Below are 13,004 nucleotides of genomic sequence, written 5' to 3'. Positions count from 1 at the left end.
TTTTTTGATTAAAATTGTTAAAGGAAAGAAATACATCAATGAATTTAAATAAAAATAAATAAAAGCATTTAGTTATTTTTAAAACTGATAAGAGTAACCCATGTGTGTGTTAAACTTAATGTATAATGTGATCTATCATCTCTTGGTCTAGTTCCTTTATGGAAATTTAAAATCTCAATCAAAATGAAAAAACTTTTTGTCTTATTTCCTTAAATTTTCCTCCATGCCAAAAAGTTGGGGACAATTTGAACACTAAGAACAATCAAAAATATTAAAGGGTTAATTTTTGTGAGAATTTTTATAGTTATTTTTTGTAAAGAGATTTAAGAAAAAAGGAAAACTATTCATTAAGAAACTTATTCAAAAAGTAAAGAATTTTGCTTTTCTAAAAGATGCGCCATGCACTTCGTAAAAAGAATGGTGCCCGCTCAGTAATAAAATTTTTTGTTAATTCCAAAGTAAATTTGTTAATTTTCACTACTTAAAGTTCGTCTGCCACGAAATGAAATTTTGTGTCGTTGCGTTGGCTCATTTTTGTTCCAAATTGTGCTTTCGCTTTGCTTTGTTGTTAGTTGTAATGTTTAGTTCAACGTCAATTTTTTGTCGCTTTAATTTGGAAGCTACATAAATAATTTAAAAGAAACAATAGACCTAATCAGGGAAATAAATCGTAAAATTAATTATTCCAGATATAATAGAAATCATATCATTGTGTGAACCCAGAAACGTAATATTGGTTCATGGTGAGCGTGATTTGATGCTGACCATGCAAAATATTATCACAAATAGTCTACAAATTGAATGCTTAGTTCCAGAATTGGGTGAACCCTGCTGTATACAAATACCAATAAAAATTCCACTTAATGCCAAATTATTCCTGGAACAAGAAAAAACAAGTAACCGATATTGTCCTCATGCGCCGCAACCGAATAGACGTCCTAGAATGACTGGAGTGCTTCTTATTAGAAATAACCATATAGTTCCAATGATCATCGAAGATGCTCTGACAATATTAGATCCTAAGGCTAATCGTTTTAAGGTATATGGCATCAAATTACAGTTTTATGATCCGGATCCGAATTGGGGAACAATAAATAAATTGTTTGTTATTCTAAAAGGAAAATTACTGGGATGGAATGTCCTGATACGAAACGATCGTACAATTACTGTGGAAGGTGTTGAAGTTAAACTGATTAAAGAAGAAATGGGTAAAGAACAATCACTTTTACACATAACTTATATGGATAAGGATGAAGATCTCTTTTTGTGTATTGTAGATATTCTTAAAAATATGAGTTGATAAAAATAATACCATATAAAAACATTGTTGGATCTTATTTGTAGTTTTATTTGGGAAGATCATTTTTTTTTTCTTTTTTAAACAAAACTGGATTAAACTGCTGTTCTGATATCCTTTCGAATTCCCATGTTCGGATTTTTAATATGCTCAGTAATTATATCTAAACCAAAACCAATTAAAAAAGGTTCTGTTGCAATTTTGACCATGCTCAGGGCAATTTTTGTGTACATTGGTGTAGTTGATTGCCTGGTCTAGTTTGAATATAGTTATACCTAGTTCGCTTTTGTAAGTGTAAACGAAAAATACAGATGTTTACGGTATTATGGTGTTGGTGGTAATGTACGGTTCAATGTAATTTTATTCATCCATTTTATCGGGTAATTTAAATAAATTACAAGAAATTGGCCAAATCAAAAAAATTAATAGTTAAAATGAATTTTTCCAGGCATAATTGAAGTCATTTCACTGTGTGAACCAATAAACGTAATGTTGGTTCATGGTGAGCGTTGTTTGATGCGGGCCATGCAAAACATAATCGTGGATAGTCTTAAAATTAATTGCTTTGTTCCAGAATTGGGTGAACCTTGTTTGGTAAAAACACCAATAAAAATTCCGCCAAATGCCAAATTATTCTTGGAACAAGATAAGACAACAATGCGATATTCTCCTCATGCACCAAATCCGAATAGACGCCCAAGAATGACTGGAGTGCTTATTATTAAAGATAATCGTATATTTCAGATGACCATCAAAGATGCACTCAGAGCAATGGATCCTAGGCTAGCTAAACTTGATATAATATATGGCATCAAATTAAAGTTTTATGATCCTGACCCAAATTGGGGAACTATAAATAAATTGTTTATAATTCTAAAAGGAAAATTATTCGGATGGAATGTCCTGATACGAAACGATCGCACAATTACTGTGGAAGGTGTTGAAGTTAAACTTATTAAAGAAGAAATGGGTGAAGAACAATCAATTGTACACATGACTTATAAAGATAATGATGAAGATCTATTCATGTATATTTTAGATATTTTTAAAAATATGAGTTGACAAAAAAAACTTCCTTCGTACTTCCTTCATTGGATCGTATTTATAGTAATTATTTGATAAGACCTAATTTTAGTCATAGAAAATTGTATCTTATTTTTCAAATATAAACTGGAGCTGTAACTGCCAAATCCTATATCTTAAAAAAAAATAATATAAAAAGCAATAATTAAAAATAGCGAAATCTTATTAATAAATTAATAATAAGTACATAATGCATTATGTTTTGACTTTCTCAGCCGTTAGGGCCCCATGATTCAACTTTGTTCTAATTTAAGTTTATTGCTAAACAAAGACGATTAAACCACGCATCGAGATCTTGATTTTGGCCGACCGAAGCTAAAATCTAAAAGACTAAATTTTTATATAGAAAGCAAGAAAAAAATAAAAAAAGTACGTATACGCCACTCTTTTTTTTTTAAACACCAGATGTACCTATTTTTTGTTGGTCTTCAAGACCATTCAAGTAATGCATTATATAATGCATTTTGCATTACACTGAAGAATATAATTTGTTTCTCTTGTGTCCGAATTGATTCATGTCAAATGTCTTATCTTTTTGCTTCTTAACTTTTTTTTATAATAAGTTTCCTTCTCTACATTGTCTCCAGTCGGAGCCCTGCCCTGGCTTCAATTGGGGGACTCGGGGCACCAACCTGCTTGCCCCAAGGGTGTGTACACATCTGCTGTCTGAAATAGTATTAGTTTTGAGTTAAGTCGGAGTTTATTCTTATTACACGGAAGGAAGGAAAAAGTCTTACTAATATTTTTTTTATTCTGAAATCTTAAAAACAAATGTAGGTATAACAAGAAATATTTAACCAAAGTTCTTCTAAAAAAGTTCGAAAATTTTACTTGTGTTATTTCTTTGACTTGAATAATAGGAAATTGTTGCAAAATTTCATTTTGAAGTACGAATAGATTTACATTTGCATTAATTTTTGTGTGTAACAATGTGCACTTTACCATTGTAAAACTTTTGTTTGCTTATTGCTGACCATGTTTTCGAAAATTATTAAGGTGAAGGCGATAAATTGATTTTAAATGATGAATTATAAAAAAATTACAATTACAGGATTAAATCAACTGATTAAAATAATTGCTCCAAAAAATATTGCTCTCACGCATTATAAAAATCTTTACATTCTCCAGGCTTTACGATCAGAGATTATGGAACAAATTAAAGGCGAATGTTATTTTGTTCCAAATGGCGATACTTGTTATATAGAAACTACATTAAAAATGCCAACAGAGGATGAATTAAATTTGCTTAAAAGCGGCATAGATATCTACAAGTTTCGTTGTCTCAAACCAGCTTTAACTAAGAAAACTAATATTTTAATTATACACGTGACGGAAAAAAATAGAATTGTAATGAAAAATTTAAGTGAAGCTATCACAATGGAAAAAATGGAATTAATACATAAAATAACATTCTGCACAGAAATTAAATTCGAGGATCCAGATTCAAAGTTGAAAACCGAAGAAAAACTATTGATTATATTAAAAGAGAAGCTCAAAAGCAGGGATATTGAAATAGATCAGAATTTCAGGATAAAAATAGAAAGTGTTGAAATTAAACTGGTTTCTAATGAAAATGATCCTGCAGAAAGAGTTATTGTAATTGCCTGGAAACATAAAGATGACGAACTAGCTCGGTGTATTCTTGACATATTTGATAATTTAGGTTAAAATGTATAAGAAATACCTACAAGTGAAATGAAAATCCACGAAATGTAAAAAATTTAGTACTTGGCTGGTTCCGCAAACTTGTTTTCTTTTTGTTATTAGCTTAAATAAAGTTGATAATTTTTTTTTATAAAATCTGCAAACTGCTCTAGTTACGTAAAACTAATAACGGGAATATTTATCTACTGCTTGTAGATCTTACATTGAAAACGAAACTTAATTTACTCCAGAACACGAAAATTATAGAAACCAAATCCATTTAAATTTAAATCCATATTAAAACACAATAAACACATATTCATCCAAATTACAAAATGAAACTTTATTATAAGTAATCAGGGATTGTTCTTAAAAGTTTAAAAACAATTTTTTAGTTGTTTTTGTTTTCACTAGAACTTGCTATAATAATTATTATAAATGGTTAAAACACTCAAATTCAAACATTTACTGCGATATTAAAATTAAAACAAAATTTAAAATAAAGTCTGTGTTAACTTTTGTTTTAGCCATTCTATTGTTTTTATTGCTCTTAATATTTTTTTTTTGTCTTAAGGCAAATTGTTTGATTATGTTTAAATAAGAACTATTACTGCTAAAGGCACATGGATATTTAGTGTAATATTTTTTTTTCTTTTTCTTATACAAATAAATCCAGTTAGCCATTAAAGAGAAGAAGGAAGTGTTTTGTTTTGTGAAGGTGAAATTTATTTTTTTTTATTTAAGTGGAACCAATTTTATTTTAACCTTTTGAACGTATATTTAATATATTTGTGAAATAAAACGAATTTGAACGTCAGATAAATGAGCAAATATGCCAAGTAATAGTATTTTAATCTCTTCTTTTGTTGTCCTGCAAAATTTGTCAATATAAGACTTAGCATCTTTACCCATTTAGATGACAAATAGTCATATCGCGCAATTGGAATATAAAATAAAATAATGTTCAATTGTGCTTAAATCTATAGAATCAACCGTCATAGAGACTCAGTTTGCTTATTTTATAATAATAATCGTTTTTTATTTTTTTTTTTTTTTTTCAATCAAGCCTTACACCCAAACACTTACACTTATATTACTAAAAAATCGCATTATAATCCTTAGAAAGAATAAAAATTTAAATTACTTTGTGATCACATGAATTGTTTTGAAATGATTTTCTGTCTTAGTTGTGGCGAATGATTCGATTCGATTTGTTCTCGAATGTCATCGAATTTTGTGGGACACACAATGGCTTTTTTAAGGTGTGACGTAAAAACAGTATTTGTTTTGTTTTTACATATTTTGATTCTCACTCTTAAAGAAGCAGGCATTTATTAAAGTATCGACGGACGGAAGAGTTTGATTCTTGAAGACTTGTATGCGCATTGCGTTAGAGGTGGCAGATTCGGATGATGTATTTCTTCCAGCTGTCGATATTGTGGTCGAAGGAAGAGACTGAATATTGTATGTGATGGGAAGTTCGACAGAGGCTGGCGATGAAAACGGCGAGGAGTCGACTGAGCACAAAGCTTTGTTTTCTGAAACAACAACAAATATTAGCAATGATTAACTTTTATTATAAAATCTTTCTTACCAAATTCCTTCTTCACAGAAAATTCCTTTTGCATACAAAACTGATCTAGCTGCGATTTATAGAAACAAAATTCTTCCATTTCAAGAGCCTGCTCCATAATCAATTCCTCGGCACTAGTTATGCTGAGTGAGTGCAAATCGCTAAAATTAGTATTAGTATGAACTTCCGCCGGTTCTGGGTCCGCCTCAAGTTTAACTTTTGCTTTCATAAGCTGGACGGTGGGTGATGATTGGGAAGACTTTGGTAGCGGCAGCGGAGGTGGTGGTTGTTGTTGTTGCTGTGATTGCAGTTGTGATGTTGTCGTTACAATTTTATTCTGATCCGCCGTGTCGGCTTTCTTCTTCTTTCTTGTTGGTTTACCTTCGGCATTAGCTCCGGCTGCTGCTGCTGTGGATTTCTTTCCAGATGATTTTGAGCAATAGGAAGGCATATGCTCAAGAAGTTCTCCAGTTTTATGATCGACCTTGTGACGTCGACGGGTATGTTTCAACCAATTGGGGAAATTTGTAAAATCTCTTGTACAGTAATTGCATTTGAAGGGACGTTCGCCAGTGTGAATATTTGAGTGTTGCTTCAACTTGGAGTTGCTAATGAAACTTTTGTTGCATACTTGGCAAGCAAATGGACGCTGTTCTAGATGCACAAGATTGTGAACTTTGAGGCAACGTTCGGTTTTGTACATTTTACCACATTTTTCACAACGAAACGGACGGGTTTGGGCATGATATTTTTGATGGCGTTGTAAATGAGATCGTTCTTGAAATCTTTAATAAAATTTAAAATAAATAAATCATAGATTCATAAAATTTAAATTTATTTTGTTAGTATTTATTACCTTTTTGGACATTCAGCACACTCGTAAGGTTTTTCTGCTGTATGAACTCTCTGATGATGGGTAAGATTAATTTTTTGAACAAATTTTTGGCCACATATATCACAGCCGTACTTTTTATTATCACTATGGATTTTCCTGTGCATCCACATGCTTCCGAGTTTTAAACTAAAAACAAATAATAGAGAGACATTTAACAAAAAATTGAACATTTAATATTCTAGGTATATCAAAATATTTAAAATATTCTAATGGGTGAAGTGAAATAGATCTTTTACCTACAATATTCAAAAGATTCCAATAACCATTTATGAGTGGGTATTGTAAGTTGAATAGAGTAGCATACCAAGAAATTTTCAAACGACTAAAATATCGTCCTGCTTGTTTCCGGTTTTACAATAGCATAAAAATTATTGTTGGGCTTATCGTCATAAAATTATTTTAATCTTATCCAAACTTCTAGTTAGAAAATGAATTCGTTTTGAAAAAAATTATGTGATATTTTCTTGTTGGACATGGGATACTATAACCAAGTAAAAAATAACGGTACTTTCCATATGTACCAATTTAGGAAGAGTTTGATTTTCTCAAAAACGGTTCTCTACGACTTTTTTTAAGGCAAGCTCCGTTTTTGTATATAAATTTTTGATTACTTCCATTTGAACGAATTTTTACTTGCGATATAAGGTATTATAGGTCAAATTTATAATTCTTAAGGATTCGAACTTGAGATTACAACCTAACAATGTATTAAGATGATAGAGAAATCGAAATTTGGAGGTACAGCCCAAGTCTGTACGCAGATCGCCTTAATTTTAGCTGACATTTTTTTTCTTCGGTTTTCTTCACATAATAATAGCCCGATGGAAACAAAAATGTGATTTTTTAGGTGGAGCTGTGCATTTCAGCTGAAATTCTTTTACATAGATCAGCTAAATAACTACAAATGAACACGACGATCGGCTGATAACTACAAAAAGCAAAGGAAAAGGTACATGAGGAAATAAATAAAAAACAGTGAAACGCTTCAATGAGAAGCTTTTACTAGAAATTTAGGGAAAGAACCATTATTTTATGTTGGAATTAATGGTGATAATATGGATTTCTCGTTCAATAAAAGGTTAAGTCAGGCAAAGTACCCGACACACTTAGACCCTTATGGATCCATTGTGATACCACAAAAGACTAGCAAGTTAGGAACTCACTAGAAGAGCCACCCGGAGCTTCTTATGAATAAGGATAGGCTTTTAACGTGCGTTTTCACTAGATAGTCAGCTATTACATGAAGCCTCAAGAGGCGCGCCTCTTTTCAAACGTAATGAGTGCAAAAGAGAAAAAAGATGAAACAAAAAATTATCCGACCAGAGAGTCGTGGGTGGGAATTCTGAGACTCTTTTTTGACGTTTCTTTTTCCACTTTTCCTTTCTTCAACATTCTCTTTCATTTCTTTATGCTTCTTGGTGCAATACAACAACAACAAATTTTAAATCAAAAGACAAATGTCAAATTTGAGTCCTGGACTCAAGAGGCATCGTGTAATAGTACGCGCCTCACAGAATGATTATCAAAAGAAAATTAGAAAAAAGAGTCAAGCCTCTTGAGGCTTCATGTAATAGCTGACATAGCGATCTAGAAGAATTCTCTTAGATGGAGTTTACTTCTAATTGAGAGAGCAGAGCAGGTGCACAGAAGATGTTGAACAGTTTCCTCTTCTTTTTCATCCATGCAACTTCTGCAGAAATCATTAGAGAACACGCTCATTCTTTTTGCGTGTCTACTTATTAGACAGTGTCCTTATGGCTGCCAGATAAGATTTTGTTAATGTCGGGACTTCAGATCTCAAAAGTCGGGACAAATCGGGACATCAAAAATTCATGTATTTTTTTGATGTCCCGAAAATAAAAAAAATTATAAAAAAAATTACATAGTGATTATAAGCTTTTACTTCTAAATTTTTGTGAACTTCTTGCAAAAGTATGAGTTGGTTAAAATTCCATTTTTTGAAAATCTTCATTTGAAAATAATAAATTCTTCATCCATTAAATAAAATCACATTTATCGTAGATGGGTACTCGCTTAAAAACTGTCTATTAATGGATCTTTTAGTAAATGTTCTAAGTCCCAATTTATGTTTTTAACAGTTTTCTAATTTTGGAGAATTAATGAATTCTATCTAAAAGTTTTTTTCTTGTATAATTTGAGTGACTTGTATTTAAAACAATTGATTTTTAATGCAGGCTCATTTTTATTCTATTTTTTTATTTTTGACCTTAAGCTTGAATTAAAATAAATTGTTTTAAAAGTTTTTTTTTGTCTGAAATGGTGTAATTTCAGAAAACCTTTACCTTAGCTTTTGTCATTTACAGATTTCAAATTTTTGAACTCTTACAAAAGTTATCGTGCTTATTAATTTCAACACATAACAAAATGTCTTAAATAAATGTTTCTTATGAATGTCAGGACTGCTAAAATTTCTTTAAAAATGAAAAAAATAAAAAGAAGAAAGAATATATTTTAATTGTTATGTTCCACATCTCACTTACACAATTAACTATTAAATTCTCTTGTGTGAGTAAACAGAAAAAAATCATTTTCATCCATTTTAAGGGTAAAGTCTTACGTTAAGGTTTCATTGAATTTTAACATTAGCTCCCGATCGCTTAAAACCGTTGCAATTTTGTTTTAGAAATTTAAATGAAGATCTTAAGGTAAAATAAATACTATTGACATTGAAATACAAAACATCTTAATCCCCTGGAATGGCGGAAATAATTTAAACTGTTACACACAATCAGTGATTCATTAAGGAGTCTCATTTTTACTTGCGATATAGGTACTATATGTATGTATATCAAGTTATGCATTCGTACAAAAAAAAAAGTTGAGATAACATTTTTCCATGACATTACGATGGTAGACAATTCCAAAAAAGTGGGAAGTCCGTCTGTCTGTCAGTCTGTCTGTATAAGTAGCTACAGCCTAAACGGATGGACTGATTAATGTCAAACTTGGTATGTAGCGTTATTTGGCGACTCTCCAGAGGGGTTTTTGGAATTAATTTTTTTGGACCAAAAATAACGGTACTTGTCATATACCGAAAACGGCTCTAACGATTTTGTTTAAAAATTCAAATGTTAGTTTTAAGCTAAGGTCTATCCTTCAATAAAAAATTTTTTTTTTGAAAATCATTATTAACGGTACCTGTCATAGAACCGTTTTTTTCAAATCCGATTATCTCCGAAACTGCTTTTTCGATTTCAACTAAGTGGAATTTATTGACAGACAAAGTCAATAGTAACGTTAGGAAAAAAAAGACTGAAATTGAAGCAGCGAGTATCAAGAAAATTTAACATTTACAAAAAAAAGAAGTGCAGTTTATTGACAGATAGCGATGATACTATCGTATGCACTTTGATGTTTTTACCAACAATTCAAAATAAAAAAATTCAAGCTTTTAAATGAGACCATGAGACTTGAAGAAACATTATTTTATCCATTGCAATTTTTGTTTTTAATATAAATAATTTATTTGATTCCGTTTTTTTTGCTCCTAAGTGTAATTTAAATATAAGCCATAAATTAAATTTTGAAAAAAATAATTTTTGGATTTAAAAAAAAAATTTGAAATTTTTTTTTGAAAAATCAAATTTTCGAAAACGGGACATTGATTTTTTTTGAAATTTTGTTTTTAGATGTTGATTAGTGATTTCTACAGAATGGCATACCAATTTTATTTTAAAACTTTTTTTCCAAAAAATTATTTATAAAAAATTAGATTTTTAAAAAACGGCTCTAACGATTTTGAAAATTTTTTTTCTAAAAATGCATCTTAATATATCAATCGAAACTGCATACTTGTTTTGGAGGGCAATTTAATTCCAGATTTTATATTATTTTTTTTTAAAAACAAATTTTATTTTTTTTTCCAAATTTCTATATAAAAGTCTTAAAAATTTAAGCAACTTTAACTCTAAGAGCAAGTTCGTGCGACCCAGTCGTGCATTTTATTTTTCTCCCTAAAGGTTTCGAAAAAAGACTGATTAAGAAACGGAATGTCCGGACAAAATCGAGACATTCTAAATCGGGACAAATATTGGGACAGGGTCTAAATATCGGGACTGTCCCGGCGAAATCGGGACGTCTGGCAGCCCCAAGTGTCCTGTACAATGGTGGAGCCAATGGTGGAGCTAATATGCATTCTGTTTAAATTCAACAATCCCTTTGAACGTTTAAAGTCTATACAAGGACATATTTGTTTAGTTGCTAGGCAAGTATTACTCTGAGTTCATCTAAGGTTGGTTTTCTTTAAAGTGCCCTGCTTTAGGATAAGTTTACATACATATTTTGTTCCTTTCTGGTTGTAGAGGAGTGATTGTTCCTTGTTTGGCGAGTTCGTCCAAACCATGATTCCATGTTGGAATTGATGGCGATAATACGGAGATACAACCTGATTGAAAGAGTCCGAATCATTAGCATGGAAGTAAATTGCTTATGCTTGGGGACAATTGTCTTCAAGTCGAATAGGAAGTCAGTATCCGACTGACGGAGAAATGCAAAATGTTAAAAGATTTTTGGTTTGATAAAAATAAATAGGTATTATGGCCATAATGGGCTCTTGTGGGAGGAATTCGAGGGATATTCTAATACAGTTAAAAGAGTATTGAGATAATATACCACCGGAAACACATTAAAAACTTTTTGCAGTAAAGCCAAGGAGTTATTTAGAAGTGAATAAGATCATAACCATATAAAAACAATCTACCAATAAAGTCGTTAATTTGATAATAGTTTTACTTACCACTTGCCACAATCTGGACACTTTTTCCAACCATCCTTCCTCGAGTCTTCTCGATGACTCTTAACATGTTTCTTTAAACCACTTTCGTTGGCAAATTCACGATCACATTCGTTGCATTTAATAAGAATTTTATGTGAAGCTTCGTGTTTAGTAAATTCTTCTAAACCATTCAATACAATTCGACAATGTTCACATTTGAATTTGTACTCCGTCGTTGGCGCCAAAGAAGAATTCTCCAATTTAGATTCAGGAGCTATTGGAAAATTACCCTTAAAACTATTATTTGAGATCGGAAGAGGGGACTCATCGTGTGTAATGGGAAGAGCCCGTCGTTGTGCATTATCCTCATCAATTTTATGTGATTGCTGTTGTTTCGTCGTCGTTTGTTTGCGACTTTTGTTGTGTTTCTTTTTTGTGGGCGATGGCAAAATCGACGAAGGCAACACATCACTTTCCCATCCAGTTAATGATTTTTGATGCTGCTCGGAACCAAGTGGCGGTGGAGGTAAAAGACTAACAAAACTGATTTCCTCCACCGCTGTCGATCGATTTGAAAGGCTGCCAGTTTCATCGGCTTGAGCACTTTCATCAAAAACCTTCCAAAAGTCAGAGGAGACACTATTGTTGCAGATTATTGTCGGATCGGTGGAAATGGTTACACATGCCGACAAATTGATGTCTAAAGATTCATCTTTGATGCTATTATCGAAATTATTGATCTTTAAAAGCGACGTTAAGATCTCGTCGTTGTTGGTGGAAGAGGAGGAGGAAATTGAGGAGGACGTAGTTTTGTTTAGGATGCCCTCGTCCCTCATTTTTAGAGTGGATCGGATTTTAGCGATTAAGTTAATTAAAGTAGATTTATTGAAAAATATATGAAATAAAACAAAAAAAAAAAATAAGAAAGAAGAGAGGTTATATGTATGCAGTGAGGAGGCGCGAACAAAATTTTTGTTTATATTGAATTTCTTTATCACACACAGTTTTTATATCACAAAATTTAGTTTTATTCTATAGGTGATAGTGTGAAGAAGAATTTTATTAATAAATTGAAAAGTTTTTCACTAAACTTTTTAGGGAATATTATTAATAAAAAAAATCAAGGACAATGACAAAACGACGCTTTGTTTACTCGATACGCCATTGTTGTTTTTTCGGTTTTTCGGTGTTTTTTGATAGATGGGAAAATTTTGGCGGCCATGTTGATCGGGATGAAATGGAAATATGGAACAAAATGGGAAAATTTGAGCTACTATTTTGAGAGCAGCATCAGAACTTCTCAAACTTAAAATTTTTTTTTATAAAAAAAAATGGTGAGATTTTTTTTTAAGGCGGTGGCTACACAGTGTTGTGCCCAAACGTTAAAAGTTTACAAAATAAGGTAATATCTTCTGCACGTTGTCAAAATTTGATCGTCAAATTTGACAAAATTTGAGACCTTGTCAATTTTTTCACTTATAAATTACCGACGAAAAAACCCACAAAAACAGGATAAACCACACACACAACTAATTTTTTTAACAATTATCCCGTTTGTATGACCGATTTAAAGAGCGAATTGAATCTGAATTGAAATTTCGATCCAGGTATATGACTATACCAGATCGAGGAATCGAATTGAAATAGAATCGAAAACACAATTTTTCTTTTAAATATATTTGCAGTAAAATAGAAAAACCTAACCAAAAACAAAGTGCAAGTAAAACTAGATATCATAGTACATACATACAGTGAATTTGCAAATAAGACGACAATC

The 13,004-nt window shown here is 31.3% G+C and overlaps 2 protein-coding genes across 5 annotated transcripts in view; one reads left to right on the top strand and one right to left on the bottom strand.

The window, feature by feature from the left end:
* LOC129913519 (integrator complex subunit 11) overlaps positions 1 to 4,106 on the top strand; it is a 33,821-nt gene extending 29,715 nt beyond the window's left edge. The window contains exons 3-4 of one of the 4 annotated variants that reach the window (XM_055992255.1): positions 690 to 1,039; positions 1,119 to 1,251. In XM_055992255.1, the coding sequence (XP_055848230.1) occupies positions 690 to 1,039; positions 1,119 to 1,145 (377 nt within the window). In that variant the 3' untranslated portion in view covers positions 1,146 to 1,251. Of the gene's footprint in view, positions 1 to 689; positions 1,333 to 1,745; positions 2,375 to 3,431 lie in introns of those variants that run through there. The other 3 variants (XM_055992252.1, XM_055992253.1, XM_055992254.1) reach the window with 3 other exon arrangements.
* Positions 4,107 to 4,403: 297 nt separating this feature from the next.
* Positions 4,404 to 12,402, bottom strand: LOC129913518 (serendipity locus protein H-1). The gene is made up of 4 exons (XM_055992247.1): positions 11,249 to 12,402; positions 6,454 to 6,618; positions 5,619 to 6,382; positions 4,404 to 5,562 (listed from the first exon to the last, which is right to left on the bottom strand). The coding sequence occupies exons 1-4, from the start codon at positions 12,061 to 12,063 to the stop codon at positions 5,318 to 5,320; spliced, it is 1,989 nt and encodes a 662-aa protein (XP_055848222.1). The 5' UTR covers positions 12,064 to 12,402; the 3' UTR covers positions 4,404 to 5,317.
* Between the last annotated feature and the right edge of the window lie 602 nt (positions 12,403 to 13,004).

This window comes from Episyrphus balteatus, chromosome 3, assembly GCF_945859705.1.
Source record: "Episyrphus balteatus chromosome 3, idEpiBalt1.1, whole genome shotgun sequence".
Taxonomy (NCBI): domain Eukaryota; kingdom Metazoa; phylum Arthropoda; class Insecta; order Diptera; family Syrphidae; genus Episyrphus; species Episyrphus balteatus.
The sequence above is the reverse complement of the archived record's forward strand: the minus strand, read 5'-3'. Positions and strand labels throughout refer to the sequence as shown.

Excerpts from the sequence above, each read along its gene's own strand:
- LOC129913518 (XM_055992247.1), bottom strand. The coding sequence starts at position 12,063 with ATGAGGGACGAGGGCATCCTAAACAAAACTACGTCCTCCTCAATTTCC. Across the intron at positions 6,383-6,453 it reads TGTGCTGAATGTCCAAAAAG|ATTTCAAGAACGATCTCATT; the intron begins GTAATAAATACT and ends ATTTTATTAAAG. Across the intron at positions 5,563-5,618 it reads TTCTGTGAAGAAGGAATTTG|AAAACAAAGCTTTGTGCTCA; the intron begins GTAAGAAAGATT and ends TTGTTGTTTCAG.